Source organism: Lepisosteus platostomus, chromosome 1 (genome assembly GCF_059453375.1).
Source record: "Lepisosteus platostomus isolate fLepPlt1 chromosome 1, fLepPlt1.hap1, whole genome shotgun sequence".
In the NCBI taxonomy this organism is placed as follows: domain Eukaryota; kingdom Metazoa; phylum Chordata; class Actinopteri; order Semionotiformes; family Lepisosteidae; genus Lepisosteus; species Lepisosteus platostomus.
In genome coordinates, this window is record NC_142611.1 from 56,275,269 (window position 1) to 56,293,044 (window position 17,776).

The window sequence follows — 17,776 nt, forward strand, 5'->3', positions numbered from 1 at the left end:
CTTTTGCTGCACCTTGACCTCCGAAATCGCCAAAACGGCTTGCAAACGTTGACCACGAACATTGAAGTCCGTTCACTCCGGCCAGCCCAGCCTTTGTCTTGCTTCCCAGAAGCTTTGTCTTTTTCGGGGATCTTTCTTTGAGCTGCTCTTTAAACGCTATGGTGACAGGCTTTAATCTGTAGCTAACCGTCAGTTCTCAAACACAAGACCAAATATATTTTCTTGTTTATTGGTCGGTATCTCTGAGAGTTTGTAATTTCTTGGCTTTTCCAATATGTAAAATAAATAAGATTTTTATGATACTTGTACTGTGCGCTTTTGATATTGATACCTGTATGTAAAAAACTGGTAAAGATCTATTGGAGGGAAAGAAAATAGCGGTTGGATATCTGCAAGTGTGAATTTCTTTTTTAACAAGTTATTGTACACTTATTTGAGTTGTATTTGATTAAAACTGACGACTTGGAATAAATTGGCATTTTTCCTTGCTCATAGAAAGGTGGCACTTGAAAGGTGATGTATCAGTTGAAGATATTTGCATAACGTCTTGTGAATCTCTGGCATTAGCAATTAAGCTTGTGAGCAGGTGAAAGAGTAAATCTTAAGTCTACTGAGCTAAGTCTGTATCTGGGCAAAAGTGATTAGAAAATGGCTGAGTCCTACTGATAAGATTTAATACGATTAATGAGTCTGAGATTTTTTGGCTCAGAAGCATATTCAAAAAGCAAGGTTTTTCTTTATGGGTTAATAGTTGGATGTTTGTTTACAGTATTTAAGTAATGTGACAAGTCAATATATAAAACAGACATACAGTACTTGAATCCAGTTATTGAGAGTGTCTCTTCCTCTCATCGGTGAACTGCTCATTGAAATGATAACATTTGGGGGGGTAAAAAACCAAGAAGCATCATTATTAGTAAGGTTTCATGATTTTAAGAGGTGTGAAGATGAGACTTGGCTTCACAGCACAACTGCAGTGAGTGTAACTTCATGGCTGAATTAGGGCTTAAGGGGTAAAATCTGTAATTGGTATTGAATGGGTCACAGTGTACATTATCGGTCAATTTAACTTTTCTTTCACTGTTTAGTATCCTAGATGGCAGGAAAGTGAGTGGCTACCAAAACAGGGCAGAGAAGAAAACTGTGCATATACTGGTAAAATTTTAATTTGAGTCTCAAAGTATGTAGAGGTAATGTGAGGACAGCACTGTGGATGTGTCAGTGTTGTTGGCAAGTTTGGGTTGGTAATTACAGGTCTGTCTGACTCTTAAACTGTAAATCATTTGCTTAATGCAGTGTATAAAGAAAATATAAATAACAAGCCAGGAAACTCAGTTTATCTCCTGCTTCAGCAGAAAATTTTAGAAATTCAGAGAATGTTTTTATCTGCTGTGGATTACTTGCTTTTTATAGCTTCTAATGAGCAATAAAACAAAAAATGTGAATGTGTCTTACTTTAGGTATTAAAAGCAGGTATAATAGTTCTATTGCTTTTTGGACCCTTCTGTTGTATATTGTGAATGCTTATAACAATAAGAACCCTTTTCATCTTTTTGGGAGGGGGTTCTTTATTTTGTATTGGAAATCACAAACGGGTGAAATTTTTCAAACCCTGCTTTGTGTCGTGATGATGATGGAAATCCGATCTGCTTTCTGTTCAGTGTTGTAACCTCCCCAGCACCTCTTTCTGGGGCTGTGAGCACTGATATATCAGAGTGAACGGATTAGCCTCTTTAATATGGATACTTTAGCCCGTCAGGGGAGCCAGGATAATGATCCAGTAGTGTGGTTGAGCCTCTTTGTCAAACCACAGGCTTATAGAGTAATAACATTTCATCTGCAGCAGGAGAAGCCCCAATATTTAGTGTTCAGCTAAACGCTCTGCTGTTTCCTTTTAGTCCACCACTGTGGGAATGGAGGAGGACTATGAAAGTAGCAAATACAAAAGCTAAGCATAGTATTGTGCATTACAGGTGTTAAGACCATTTTCTGAGATCCAGCCCCTTTTTTGAAAGTGTGCTCGGACTCCTCAGTGAAGTGAATGCAGGCGAGATGGTTTGTAAAAAAGGGAAAGTGTTGTTCCTCCAGATCAGATGATCTCCATGATCAGGCAGAGTAGATCCTTAGATCGTGTGGAGCTTCAGAGACATGCTTGGCTCTTTGTTCTCAAATGCAAAACATTCAGTTGTTATTCTTATAATTATTGTCGTTGAATGGTGGCATTTGAATTGCTTAAGATTTTGTGTTTAAGCATTTACAATAAGCAATAAGAAAAGGAAAGGCTGTTCTCCAAGGTTAGAACTGGATGTGTTGCTGCACACAAATGAGTGCTCTCCAGCCTAGTGGAAGGCCCTTAAACTCACAGCGTGCTCTTTCAGAAACAAAACAGGATGTCACAAGCAGCGTGTCAGAGGGCCTGCACATGTTTCTAAATGGGTCCAGCTATTTTTAATGTGGTGTGGCAACAACTTTCCAGCCCACATGGCTGCAGAGAGCTATAAAATGAAGTCATGGTTCTGGAGCTGCAGCTATTTGACTTGTAAGAATTAATGTGGTGTCCCTGGACAGAAACACACCTGACTGCAGCTGGTGGACTCTGAAAGTAGGCCCGTCTCTTAGAAAATAAAAGACACCTGAAACCTGTTTCTCAAAATGTAGGGTTACACAGATTGTAACTGAAAAATATCAAGACTTGCAGTAGCTTATGCATACATGCACTGTCAACTAGAGAAATAAAGTACCGTGACAGAATCATCTTGGCAAGCAGCAATATAAACTATACAATTAAATAAGCCAAGAGTGAATTTGTCTCCAAGCTGTCTTAACTGCAGGTCAGGACAGGTCTATCTGGTTATTTTATGAGCTAAAAATACAATTTAAAAGCAATGCAGTATGACTTTCCATTGTCTGGATCTACTGCTAACTGTTTGATTCTATTAAACAAATTCACAACGAAGTAAAGCTGCCTCCATCAGGGAAGCAACTGTTGTGTCACAGAAGAGTGTGTTCTTGTGTTACGCCCTGTCAGGCTTGTAGTCATTAAAACGCAGTATTTAATTGTGAGCAGTTGCAGTCGGTGTCAGCACCTGTGGTCCTTTTGCGATAGACGTTTGTTAGAACAGGTCAGGTTCCATTTTGAGCAGTGCTGGCACAGAAGTTGGTTATACAGAGTATAATTACTCTGTACATTTAGAAGCTTGAAAGTATTCTGAGGACCTACTGAGAGGTCTAACATTTACTTCCAGCTCTCAAGCGTGTTCTGGTTTTAACCCTTTATGGGGTAGAAGGTTTGTGAACTCTGAATCTGGGCTTCTGGCCTGCTGGAAGTGCAAAGTCATGTAAAGACGGGACTGTAGAATCGAGGTGAGCACTGGACAGAGTTTATCTCCCCAAGAGCCAGATGTGAATCTTACGCCACCAAAAAACACTCTGCAAGGTTTTCCGCTACATGGATGAACAAACTGCATTTTTTCATTTCTTGGCACACACATGGTTTGTTTTCATTGAATTCTTGGGTTATTGTTTGTAGCTGAATCATTATTGTATGAATGCATTTCACTTGTTGTACTAGATGATGTGTATATATATATATGTGTATCCCTGAATTTTATGCATCCAATCAACCAATATACACGCGTTTTATAATGAACAGTTTATTTTGACAATCTAAATAACATTCTGAATATTCATCATGGTACGTTTGATGTGCAGAGAAAATTGAGAACATTTTGCATATTGCAGGAAACATTCCTGCAATATGCAAGCGATTCTTTATTTCTGTCTAAAATCAGTTTTAAGACATAAAGGGTTAACTGGGCAAAGAAAAAAAAAATATGTATAGTCTGTGCTAGTTCTTTTTCCATTAATTTTTAATTTCCAAATTAAAAGCCTGGGGTGCCTTCAGCCCCAGACTTGATATTGTGAAGGTTAGGTTTGGTAGTCAGCAGTAAATTACTGTCCCTTGTGAAGTGCTGTTTGTGGGCTCCAACCTGACAGGTACGTGTAGCTCAATTTAGCCTTGCAGTTAATTGCTTGGCATGAGAGTCATTTCTGTGCCAGCCTGCAGAGATGTGCAAGCTGTTCGGGGAAACTCTGCCAGCCTGGCAGCCAACCCCAGCAGCCAGATGGAGCTTCAGTTTAAGGCTAAATTCAGCCAGAGACCCTGAAACTCTGGGGCTCCACAATCTTGCTCCAGGAGCATCTGTCGTCTTCAAGGGGTTTTCTCAGCATCCTGAGTCAGGGTTGCTGTGAGCTGATATTGGAAAATGGAGCTGAGCTGAACCTCCTCTTCCAGTTTCTGGCTTCTGTGAAAACAGGAACAGCCTGAACCCTGTTAAGATGCTGAGATCATCTTAGATCACTTGTCTTGTGATGCACCCTGAGACTGTCAGATGTATGAAATTGTTTTTTATATTTATTCCAATAAACTTTGATTTTATCACAGCATTGTTCTGAGGCTTTGCTACATAATGCGTGAATTACAATTAAATGATACAGCACCATGCAGAGGGGTAGTAGACTTATTGCACATATCACAAGTGACGTTAGGAGTCTTTAAGTAGTGCATTCTTCTGCTTGTGCCTCTCTCCCTAAAAACAACTGCAGAACCCATGAGGGGATTATGACTCTGATGTGCACCTGAGTTTAAATTCATTTAGATGCGCCAGCTGAAAGCTTAAACATGAGAATCCAGATTTTTGACAGAGAAAGTTAAAACTAGCCAATCATGTGGCCAGAATCATTCAAAGAGTTTGGTCCATGCAGTGGAGTTAGAGGGCCTTGGTTACAGGTCTTTAAACCCTGTTGTTGTTGTCGGGGCTGCCACAGACGCATCGGGGTCCTCTCCTCATGTCCAGACATGGGTGTCACAGGCACAAGGCTCAAGGCACAAGGCCCTGCAGGGGTGGGGATACGCTGGTCATTACTGCCTCGTTGGGCTTTTTGCTCTCAATGCTGGAGATATTTTAGTATCCCAGCAGTGTGATCCATATTTGTGTGCCTGCTCTTTGTTGAAGCGTGATGGAGGGGACGGTTTCTGTTATTTTCAGTCCATTGTGCCTACTTCCTGTGGGTCAGGGGTTACTGGAGCAGGGTGTTGTAGACGGCGATGGAAAGCCGACAGGAAAGTAGCCAGACCGTACAGCGCACAGCAAGCTCCGGAGCCAGACGCAGGCTCCAGCGCGCGTTATCGATCCTCCCTGCAAGCAAACGGCAAAACAAGGTAAAAAAAACTGCCGCACACTGCATTTTCCCAATTCCTGGGCTGTTCGGCAGGGTTTTCCTTTCCTCCTCTCACTCCTTCACTTCGCCAGTGTTTGAAATTGTTTTCTGGAGTTGTAGAATTTCCTGAAGGGACCTGAGTTTTGCTCGTGGAGAAGCGAAGCACTGTTTAGCACTGTTTTTGTTCAAAAGCTGTTCAGTGTGTTGAAAGTGTACGTTTACACCGTGCGGTGATATTTCTGTGACTTGAAAGGTTTTTGGTGTAGCAATGAGCCACAGTGAGGCAGGAAATCTATCGAGAATGTGCCGATCTGCTGTCCTGCAATCTGAACATTCCCTGCAAGCAGCCATTATAGAAACACTGTAGAGAAGAGGCCTCTGGTGTAATGCCCAGTTAATTTCTATGAGACTATACATTTAATTCTATTTTTCGATCATTTCTATATTTTTGTTAAGTGATTTGTCTTGTGAAAGTGCTTTTTTATATATATGGTATTTTTTGTCTTTTATTTTTTTGTTCTGGAAGATTACTGTGTACAGCTGTTAACTAGTGGGGTTTGAGGAAGGCTACTAATATAGTATGTGGTAGAGTGCAGTAGAGCTTCAGTATAAATGAGCATCTGTATAAAATTAAAAGAATCCAGCAAAACGGACTTGCTGGAAAGATATCATCTATAATTCCTGCAACAGTACTCCAGTAAAACACTGCGAAGGTGTAGAGGTAAAAACATAGAACGCAAAGTATTTTTTGATATTCTTTGAAATACAGCTATTAAAATGTTAACATGCTTTGTATTAATAAATAAAACAGTGCAATGATGTACTGTAAAGGTGATGAGTTACGCAATACATGTGATATTTAAAGAACCCAAACCTTTGCACAATACTTTACAAATTATGTGTAAAACATCTTTGTGGGTGAATGTCTTAATACATTCAGTGTATACGCGCACTGTGTATTATACTTCTTTTTGATGTATAAAAATTGCAAAAAGTAATGTAATTAATAATTTTAGTAATCGGAATTATTGAGATGATGCTTCTGGATGCGAGACCTTTTTTTCTTTCCATACAGACAGTGTAGCTGGAAAATAACTGGTTTATTATACATGTTGTAGAGGTGGGCTTGACCAGTTCATCTTTACACTTGTTCCATAGAATCTGCTGAGTGCGTTCTAGCAGCTGACAGCCCCCTTAATAAACAGATCCATCATGCCTAGGGCCAAGGTGGTGTATAGGTTGTCTTAGAGAAGCAAGGCTAGACTGGGATGAGCAATTCATAAGAACATTTCTTTTTTCCATTTTTAAAGTGTGACGACATATTTAACAAAGAAGAAGATGAGATTCCAGCTGTTGTGCAACATGTAATAATTTAATAGTCAGGTAGTTGTAACAGTAGTAGTAGTCAGCTCAAAGTACTTGGCTTCTTTGAAGAAATAGCTGGGTAAGCCTGGATCAGTTAGCACCGCAAAATCAAGTGACCTAGATGGGCTGAAGGGCCTCCTCTTGTTTGTAAATGTTCTTATGTGTCATGACTGCAGGAACGAGTCTGTCTGATACTCGATAAAGGCTGTGTCCCGACACCAGCTTGAATATGATTGAAAGGTGGAATGAAATGGCTACAGCAGTTAAAATCGGTCCAGTCCAGCTATATTACAAGCCATTAGAAACGGTAATCCTAGGTAAACTGGGTCTGCACACCCTTCGGTTTGCTTGCAATATATCGCTGCCTTTTTATCAGCTGTGACCAGGGAGTACAGGTCTTCATTTAAAATCTGCTGTGAGGCTGTTGCTATGCTCTCTCTCCATTAGCAATGTTGGACTGCATTTAGAGGCCTTTTTGAAATTGTCCTGTTCTGAAAAACACAACCTCTGTGTTTACGGTGCTTCAGCCAAAAGTTCTGTGCTGAAGTGTCGTTTGTTTTCTCATGCAGGACTGAGTTTTGCTTTGTCAGGGTTTCTTCCTCTTGTATTTGTAAAAGGGAGAGACCTTTACCATCTACTATTCAGTAACAAAAGTGGGTTAACATTTTCAAACGGGTTACAGAGATCTATATTTGTATTTGGCTCTAAGAGACCTCTCTCGTAAAAACAAAGACCTTGAAAGTGTTTATAACCTGCATAGCCTGTGGAGCAGTGCACAGGTTTTGATTTGAGCTGGTTTGACATCAAAAGTCATCAGATATTTTATGTCCTCCTAGGGCTCTCTCTGCAGCAGAGCTTGTAAGAAGTTATTTGCCGTTTCTTTCTTGTTTGGTTAAGGGTCAGATTTCAGATCTAAAGTTAGAAATGACAGCCTTCAGAACCAACTGATGTGACAATGGATGGAAAACAGGAAATTTTGTGCCTAGTGTGTGTGTTAGGAACACAGATGACCAGGATGATAAAATCCCGAGAAGTGGAAACTTCCACTGAGTTTGTTTTTTCCTTGTTTTTTTTTTTTGCTGGGATTTAAAAAAAGACACTGTTTCCTGGAAAACAGAATCTGTGGCCATTTGCTGCGTGTTAGGAGCCCCACTACAGGCAACACTTGTGGCAGTGCTAGGTAACGGAGAAAGTCTGTCAGTCACTGAGGTGCTAGTTCATGCCCGCAGCTGAAGGCAAGCTAGGTCTTTGAGTTAATCTTTCAACCCTCATGGTTAATACTTCATCCTTTGTGCGAGTCTACCTCAAGAGGGATTGATGAGAATTAAAGTTAACATGACTTAACGTTTGAGTGCTGCTAAAAAAATAACCAAAAAGGTTTTCCTATATTAGAGCCTGAGATTCCCATGGGTCAGTCATTCAGGACTATTGATCTCTAAATGCCAATAAATGATGCAGAATGACCCCCTGACTTAATGCACTTGTCTCCTCCCACCAGAAAGTGAAAACAAAACAACACCGAGGAGTTTTTCAGTCGTGCTACAGCAGGGCTCCAGCGGAGCCTCCTGTCCTGATTTAAAACGGTGTTTTTTTTTAAAGAGAAGCTCGTCTTCTGTCTCTGTTCTCACAGACATGGATATGGAGGGTAAGCCTTAGTCATGGGCTGTAGAGGTGAGGTGTGCTGAATGGTAAAGTCAGTACAAGGTCTTGTGGAAAATGTCATAGTGGAAATAGCTTTACAAAGAGAGGACTTGAGGGTCTTTATTCTTGCAGACTGCAGCTTTTACTTTTTAAAGTTGTCGCATTGTGTGGAGGTGTACAGTTTTTAATTTGTCACTTTTGTTTTTGTGTGTGGTTGATGGTGTTAAAGTGGTGATTTATCTTCCGAATGTGCCGATTTTCCAGCTGTTCACCAGCTGTTCATCTTTGGTCTTTGCATTCTCTGCTAGAAATCACTTGAGATCATTGTTTCCTAGACCTGTTAATCATTCAGTCTGAATGGCTGTCCTCACAGGCTGAGTATGTCATGCCACAGTTTAAGTTTTTCTTTTGGTTGTACGGTTTTGGCTGACGGGAACAACATTTTAATGACAGCATTGTGTAGAAAAGTGCGTTGTGCTTTCCAGCAGTGTTGCAGTGAAGCTTCGTTGTGCTCCCTACTGTGCAGGTGCTGTCACTCGTGGTTTGTGGTTTTATTGAGGGTAGGTGTTGTGTTCTGAGGGCCTGTGGTGTGGTATGATGTAGACAATCTATATGTGAGGGCTGTGAGCTTTGTCCGGGTGTGCCAGAGTTTTATTCTGGAAATAAAATGTACAGGTGATTTTCAAAATGTGCTTGCTGCTTTAACATTAAATTTCATGTTGTTGCTTCTTCATAAAATGTGAATAGAGCAGCTGTGTATCTTTTTATGCAATTGCCTTTTTGTTTTTAAACAAACAATGCTTTACATCAAATATTGCTTTATGTAATGTATCAGACAGTATAGTAGTTTACAGTTGTCTAGCTTTTAATAAGGTAGGGAACAACATTAATTTCGCAGGGTTTGCTGGCTGCTTTTGATAAGCTTTTTTCCTGAAAGAACTAATCACTTTTTTGTGAGCCAATACATCCATTGTACCAGGAGAGTGAGTGCTCTTGCCTTTAGTTGTGGTCTTGGCCACCTCTCCTACTGTCTTGCAGGCTTTTCCATTATGAAAAAGGGGTCTCTCACGGCTTCGCTTCAGACCTCGCAGTGACATACGAACTTTGTTTTACGGACTGGCTGGTTTCATTTTTTTTTACCAAAGTTATATTTTTAAGTAGTCTAACTTAAAATGAATTGGATATTTGTAGAAGTATCCTTGTATAAGAAGTCAATAATGCAGGTCTGCCTTTCTGACAAGAACAATGAAGGTGTAGCTTTGGGGGTGGGTGGGTAAGTACTTTAGCATCTTGACAGAGGATTCTGGGTAGTTTTTCAGAGCTGGGACCCTAATGCGCAGCTACTGGTAGTGTTGTTTTTCACAGATCTCCATTTGTCTCTGCTGCACACGCAGGACAGTAGGGGTTTTTCTCTGAATCATCATCATCACTTAGGACTCATTCACTGGGCCACGTGTAACTCCAGGGCCTGAGTAGACCTCCCAGATTGTCTCCAAATCAAATAACATTTTTTTGGCAATGCATTTCAGGTCAGAAAATTGGATTGAAAGCTCCTTTAATTGAAGAGCCAGGGGGCAGAGGGAGCTGATTGTGTTACATTTGCCTGATGTCATGGTCACGTGCCCCAGAAAGGAATCGACCTTGTGGGGGCAGAGCGGTTTCTTGCCACCCCCCCCCAGACTGTCGATGACGCTCTTTCCCGCCCCTCAGGGATTGAGTCGTTCCATCGGACTGCACGAGCGAACAGCTGCCCTCTTCCCGAATACAGGCTGACACAGGAGACGTCTTGTTAGGCAGTGCAAAATGGTTACGAAGCTTGTAAATGTTTTTTTTTTTGCTGTACATTTTGTCGTTTTTCAGTTTCCCGTACTATTTCTGTTCTTTTTTCTGCGATTCGGGTATAGTCGTTTGTCTGACTCTTTGGGCTGTGGTGTACCTTAGTTGCCTCCGAGTTCGAAAGGTTCCCTTAATTGTGTGAGGCTCATAACTGAGTATCGCCCTGCCAACATTTATAAATAATATTAATGCGCTCTAGCTCTCAATGAAAATGATGAAACAAATACTGTTGATTATTATTTCCTTGTCTTACCCAGCAGTGCAGCACGCGATAGAGTGAATGTTTTTTGTGTGGCAGTGAGAGATGACTGTTCTGTGTAAGAATCGGCGGACTCCCACTCACCGCAAGTCTGTTAGTGTTTTCTTGCTCGATCGTATCAGGCAACCATGCACAAGGAAACTTTCATCAGCTCCCAGGATGTCCAGATGATCTAAGGGGTTGTGGTGATGGTGCAGGAGGAGAACGCAGGTCTGGGAAAAGTAAGCTATGAACCTGCCTGTCTGCTTGGGGAAATCGAGTTTAAAATGGGATTAGGTTTACACAATTTAATTTAAAAAGCAATTGCTATTGGTATCTCAAACTCAGGAGGACTCACAGTGAAAATATTTTTTATTCTTTGTAATATTTATAGCATATGGGGAAAATATTCAAGACGAATAGTCCAGGTTCTTCACATTGCTGGTTAGGAATAATTTTGCAATCCTGCATTTGTGATGCATTACTTCTGAAGAGCATGCTATTATTCTAGGTCACATCTTTATATAGTTTTCTGTAGTTTAAAAGTTCTCAAAAGTAATTAAAAGTAATTTATCTTTTTCTAATAGTCTGAATAAATAGATTATGAGGAATGACCTTTGTCTCTTTTAAAGTGTTTAAATTCAGATTTTTGTTTACTGTACGTCTTCAGAATGACTTGCAATCCAACATCTGATGTTGCCATTTTAAGCACTTGACATTTTTATCTTACGGAATCTAGAAATTGATATCTTATTTCTTTGTAAAAGAGGAGTTAAATGTTGGCGATTCGTGTTCTTGCACCGAAAGGATAAGACTAATGGCACACCTCTCCCACAGTATGATTCCTGTAGAAAAACCTGCAGTACTGGAGGGACAGCACAGTAGCTGAAATCTGAGTACTCCCCAGGGCACATCTGGATTTATTGCAATTGGCTCCCTTGCTTTAGCTTATATTAATTGGCAGAGCGTTTGGCATTTTTGCCTCGGATGGTTGAAGAGCCTTTAGCTCAATTCCTGGGGTGTTATCTGTGTGGAGTTTGTAAGTTCTCCCATTATTAGTGTGGGTTTCCTCTGGGTGCTCCGGTTTCCTCCCACAGTCTAAAAACATGCTGGTAGGTTAATTGGCTTTTGGGAGAATTGGCCCTGGTGTGAGTGTGTGCACGTTGGTGTCAGTGTGTGCCCTGGGGCTGTCCAGGGAGGATCCTGTTTTGTGCCTGTGCCTTGCCGGGATAGGCTCTAGCTCTCCCACAACACTGTCTTGGTTCAAGCAGATAGAAAATGGATGGATAGTTCAGAATGCCAGTGTGAGCAGACATGTCCACTATCAGCGTGCAGCTGTGTGGGTAACTGTTATGCCCCCACTGATTTTACACTCCCGGTGACTCATGGGAGCTTGAAGGGAGTCTGGGAAGGCTGATTACACTGCTGAGGAAGTGAGTGGAGGGAGAGGTCACGCTGGGGCCCAGTATAAAACTCAAGGCACTTGCTGCAGACAGAAGTTAAAGTGAGCAGCTAACTGAATAAACAGACCTGACCCACCCTTTGTGTTTTTCATTTCCGAAAAAAGGTATGTTACCCCTGTGAATTCAGCAATCTGTTCTCCTCCAGCATGCAGTGGAGAGGACAAGTGTGGGTGTTGTGTGAGAAACCGCAGAAGTTACTGTTTTTACTCTTTTAAGACCGATGCTTCCATGAAGAAAATGGCAGTGCAATAATGCCATTACATTCATAGGCTTGGTTTCATGTGTAGGTTTTTACTTTTGCGACCCTTTCAGATTTGAAACGGGTCCAGTCTAGATTTCTCTGCTTTATTGTGTGGAGTAATATTTTATGAAAACTGAGCTGCTTGATATTCACCTTGTGGCGAATGTGGAGGTCCGTTGCTGCTTCACATTAACCAGTGTTTTAACCAGTTTGGATTATTCACTGTTATTCGGCAGCAAAAAGCTAATTGCTTACTTTGGAAGTACTAGTGAGACAAAATGTTTATATTTTGAAATACAGCAATGACTATATCCATTTTTTATTTTTAGGTAATTTTTGTAAGAAGCCATTCATTTGAAAACATCCCATGTGAAAAGTAAAATGTCTTGCTTTCCTTCACTGTTATATTCTTTTGTTTGTGAATACTACAGATTCTGAAATTATCTAGCTGCTGTTAAATAGCTAGCAACCTTTGCATGGTTCTGAGCCATAAGCTGAACAGATTGTAAATGTGGCGTGAATATTTAAGATAGAATAGTTGTATTGCAAATGTTTCCAATTTGAATTGGTATTTGAGGTTTGCAGCTCTTGACAACTTTACAAGGGCTCGTGTTCTTGTCTTGCGGCACCATAAACAGCAGCACTCTTGAACTGGAAGGAGCTGAGGTCTGACAATGGAGACAATGGGGAAATGCAAGATGGCTAAAAAAAGTGGTATTTGTTTACATAGTCAGTGGAGTTTTGCCAAGATAACTGCCTCAATGCTGACTGAAAGTCCTTGTTTTTCTGCTAAAACGTCACAGTAAATGTTAAGACTAGAACCTGAAAGTCTATACTTGAAATCTGTACATGTATGTATTTGTAACAGGTGTTGGCTGCATGTCAACTTAATTTATCTGTTGAATCGGCATCAAGGTATTTATATAGGGTGTCCAGGAGAGAGATTCTGCGTTTTATTAAAATGACATCCATTTCTTCAGTATGAGAGCTCCCACACAAAATAGCTGAGTTACATGCTGCGCTTCTCCATTTGGGGGGGGGTCAGTTCAACTATTAAACATTTTCACTGTTAAGCTGTCTTCACACCCGAAAAGGGCTTGTCAGCCGAAATGGTATGGCTTCCTTACGGTGTTGTATGTACAGTAGTAACCTTTATTCCAAGTCTGCCTTGGAATGATCCTCAGATTTCTTTCTGCTGTATATACTGTACCAACATGTTTACAATCATTGATGTTTTCGGGGGTTGATCATCAAGTAGAAGCCAACTTTTTATTATATAAAAAGTTGTTTTATTTCACTCATAACATTACTTTGAATGCTGTTAAAAGTTTACAGAAGAACAGTCTGACCACCAACAGATATTGCCCAGTGGCAGATAATGGTATCAGCCTGCAAACAAATATGAGCACAACTATCTACATATCCAAACATGCCCTTGAGTTAAGGTTCCCTTGAGGACCATCAGCTGTATTTTCTGTCTTCTTCTGACCAGCCCAGGTGGTACAAATCAAGGTCACTTGATGTAGCCCTCAGATGTCTAAACATTTTTAAGTCAAAATATTCACAAAAATGTCGTTTCCTGGCATTCAGCGAGTTCCTTGTCTTCTAGCACGCCAGGCAGCCTGTGTTTTTGAGAGGCTTTCTTGAAGAGCTCTGCTGTCCTTGTCTGAAAGGTCAAAGAGAGGGCAGGGTCTGGCTTTCAGAGATCAAGCCCAATGTCGGCCTCTCGTACAATTGTGTCCCACATGCTGGGGAAGGTCTCAGGCCCTAACAGTAGTCTGTTTTGGTTCCTATGTAGGGAAAAGTAGACTTGTAGTTTCAAAGTCCTTGTTTTCAACCTTGGTTTAATAACAGTGTTAGCACTTATTTTCCGGGACAACATAATCCTCGGCGGTTCTGACAAATTAAAAACAGTTTATTAAATATTGGATAGCTGCTCTGTAATGGTTAAGTTTGAAATGTATTGTCTGCCAAAAATCTGAAGTGCATCCCAGGGCACAGAGCTCACCCTGGTGTTTGTAGAGTAAAATGGACTAGAAAGCACATAACTCTAATCCCCCTCCCCTACCCAAGAGACAAAACTAAACCTGAGGTGAAAGCTCAGTATTCACAGTGCCTAGAAATTCCTAGAGTTACATCCAGTAGCATAAAATGGGATAACTATCTTTAATAATAATAATTACTTATACTCATATAGCGCTTTTCATAACACTCCATTCAAAGCGCTTTACAGACAATGGGGACTCCCCTCCACCACCAATGTGCAGCATCCACCTGGATGATCGACGGCAGCCAAAGTGCTCCAGTACACTCGCCACACATCAGCTATCAGCCAATTCATAGATGGGGATTATTAGGAGGCCGAGATTGGTAAAGACCAGGGGGATTTTTGGTGAGGACACCAGGGTAACTTCTCTATTCTTAGAGAGGTGCCCTGGGATTTGTAATGACCACCGAGAGTCAGGACCTTGGAATTACATCTGAAGGATGGTCCCTTTTTTTACAGTACAGTGTCCCCGTCACTATACTGGGGCATTAGGACTCACACAGACTGCAGTGTGAGCGCCCCCTGCTTCCCCCACTAACACCTCTTCCAGCAGCAACCTTAGTGTTTCCCAGGAGATCTCCCATCCAGGTACTGACCAGGCTCACACCTGCTGAGCTTCAGTGGGTTGCCAGTTGTGTCGCAGGGTGATAGAACTGCTGGCAGAGCTTTAAAGGGGAAAAGTAGTCCCAGTTTCACAGACTGGTTCTTAAGTCTTTGTAAAAGGATCTTTTGAACAGGGATATCTGGGCGTCAGTGTCCCTTTTCACACTGCTAAGGAGAGCTGTTGCTGTGTCTGCACCTTGACTTTGTTGCGCAGTACTGCTCGGTGGCCTGACTCGATCTGGATAATCACTGCTACCTCTCTGTTCTCTTCAGGTTGTTGCAGTTTTTCTAAAGTTCAGCACCTGCTGTGGAGCCCTTGTTGTCTGCCCTTTCACACTCGCGTCTACTTCTCCAGAGACTGAGCTCTTCCTCTTCCAACTGCTACCATCTCCCGAAACCTAGCCCTTAACATGTTCAGGAATGAGCTCTTCGGCATTAGGAACGCTTTCTCATTGCCAGATTTTATATAAGAAGAGTTCTGAAGGAAGGTTAATGAATTAGCGATCATTTAGCCTGCTATTTCAAACATTACAAAGAACATCAGCTTCTCTGAAGCAGCAGCAGTTGGTTTGGCATTAGAGCTGACTTTGTTTTGGGGCAGTAAGTGATGCATGGCTGTGGGCACCGTAGCAGCCATTGGACCGCACAGCGTGAGGCTTGTTGCTTTGCACGTCAGAGGTTGCCCCTCCCCCCCCCCCCCCCCCCCCCCGTGAAACGTTCCTGTGCCTAACGAAGAAAAGTTGGCGTAGGTAGTTGTGACGGTGCTTTTTTTCTTCCCCCCTCTGTGAGGTGGAGGCGGTGCCAGGAGTAAGCCACAAACGTTTGAAATACATCAGCAAAGTAAAGGCATGCCCACTTGAACATCACAGGCCGTCAGAGAGTAAGCACACCAGTGTGGTTGCGCACGGCGACGTAAATATAGAACAGCCATAAGAATCTCAGACATTTTCAGATAACAAAGAGTGATTTATGCAAGCTGTTTGACAAAGCATAGAGGAACCTTTGTGCCCGCTCCCCCTCCGCTGTCCATTTCCAAGGGCACTGCTGTCAGTCCTCTAGATCCAGTGTTGTGATTTTTTTTTTTTTATTCTGCAGTTTGAAAATTGCTCATTGTTCGGTTTTCCAGGGGACCATTGTGTCTCACCCTCTAAACTGTGTCATTTATGTAATTGCTTTTTGTTCCGGCCTTGTACTGAGCACTGCTCATGCCGCAGTGAGGCCGTCGGGCTTTCAGGCCAGCCTGGGAGACGGCAGCAGGTGTGGGGACCCAGGCCAAGCCAAACCAAAACTGAAATAGGAAAGAAAAAACCAGGAATCTGCACCTTTGGGCATCTCCCTTTGAGGAACATTTTCTTTATTTCTTTGAGTTGTTTTTCAGTTCAGTTTATTTTGTCATATGCACAAGTTCGGTGAAATGCTGCTTTGCTTTTATACTCTGATACACAGAACAGCAGCAGCAACAAGAAGTTAAATAACGTCCATAACACAAAAAAACAACATAAAAAGCAAGTCAGACAAGCAGTGTGCGAAGACAAAAAAAAACATTGGCGTGAGTAGTAATGTAGGTGTAGTAATGAAGATGAGGTTATTGCAATTTACACAGATTGTTAATGTTTTGTCTGGAGAAGGGTTTTAATTGTGGCAGTGGAAGCCGTTATGGAAGGTCTTGGAGATAAAGCTAGCTTTGTATGGCATTTTGCCTCCTCCCTTTAAGCAGAATTTAAACATAAGCAGAATCAAGAGATTTCCTCTTTATTACTCTAATTGAGTCCTTAACTTAAAGATCAGAGAAGCCTTTTGCTTCTTGTTCACTGGATTATATTTTAGCTTTATAAATAACATGTTGCATATTTACAATAAGAGCAGAATGAATATGTTGCAGGATGAACATATAGTAAATCATATCTATTGCCAGTGGGCAAATTTCCAATATCCATCCAATTTCTTTAAAAGGATTAAACGTTACGTTTGGAATTATTGAGTTCAGAGTTGAGAGAAACTCTTGGAAAAATGATCCCCTGCATAAACTGCTGGATTGAGTGCTGTTATTTCACTTTATTAATTAATTTAAAAGATGCATATTCCCAGATCTTGGCCTACTTTAATGACTATATTAGGCATTTATACGGCACATATACGTTTTTTTTATTTTAATCTGCTTTATTTCACTAGGGTGCCTCTTTTCCAGGTGATATGTAAGACATGATACTGCCTGTTAGCTGCAGGTTCCCTTTATATTAGTACATTGTAAAACTCATCCGACAGTGTTTAATTGTAAAGTCAGATTTTCTCGACTAATGTCTTTTTGATTTCACACCCTGTGTGAGTTGTTTGCATGAGTAAAATGAATTGTGAGTGCGTGTTTAGTGTCTTATTCAATTTGTAAGCTGAACAGAAAAAATAATAAACACTGGAATTAAGGTTACTGTGCTGACCTCCTAAGTGATGTGTTTTGCACATTGCAATGTGCTGCATAGTTTCATACCAACAATTAGTTTTTTTTGCCTGAGCAGTGCACACAGGCTGGTAGTTTTCAGCTAAATGTCGGTAACTTGCCTATTCAATTAAACAAATAACCATAACATGCACCCTGGGACATATTCTTGAAGTACAAGAGATTGTGTGTTTCATTAGCAGATGAAAGACTGCCTGCTGTACAGTGTAATTTTTAGCACATCTCATTTGTTGAAAAGGGTCGCGTTTGCCTTTGCTCAGCGAGGCAGGAACGTGTGTCCGTGTACGAACTTGATAAATCCGAGGAAGTTTCTATGGGAGCTTTGGCAGGAACCAAGAGAAACTGCAGGGGTGTATTTATGACCTTTTTTTTTTCAAGTGCTATTTATAGCAAGCCTCATTAATATCTATGACCCCCTCCCCCTGTGTTCAGTTGGCCTTGTTCCAAGTGCTGTTAGAGTCGCAAGCAGAATGGCTGTTTTGAAAACGGTCAAGCAGAGATGAGTCAGTGCAGCTGCAGCTCCCAGGTCAGGCAGTTCAAATTCTAACTTCAGAACAGGGAAAGTCACACAGATGGCTTTTAAAATGTTTAGCCTGTTTATTGGAGGAAGGTGTGTCTTGGTGAACCTCCTAACCTAGATATCGTAAAGCGTCTAGTCTTTGTAAAC

At 41.3% G+C, this 17,776-nt stretch overlaps 1 protein-coding gene across 14 annotated transcripts in view; it reads left to right on the forward strand.

Annotated features, from left to right (window-relative positions):
* Positions 1-17,776, forward strand: part of gab1 (GRB2-associated binding protein 1) — a 92,940-nt gene that overhangs the window by 21,719 nt on the left and 53,445 nt on the right. For 3 of the 14 annotated variants that reach the window (XM_088633101.1, XM_088633109.1, XM_088633110.1), the window contains exon 1: positions 5,077-5,221. The exons of 6 other annotated variants lie outside the window; for them this stretch is intronic. In XM_088633101.1, coding sequence (XP_088489227.1) covers positions 5,108-5,221 — 114 coding nt within the window. In that variant the 5' untranslated portion in view covers positions 5,077-5,107. Of the gene's footprint in view, positions 1-5,071; positions 5,222-17,776 lie in introns of those variants that run through there. 5 more of the 14 variants (XM_088633107.1, XM_088633112.1, XR_015937378.1 and 2 more) reach the window with 4 other exon arrangements.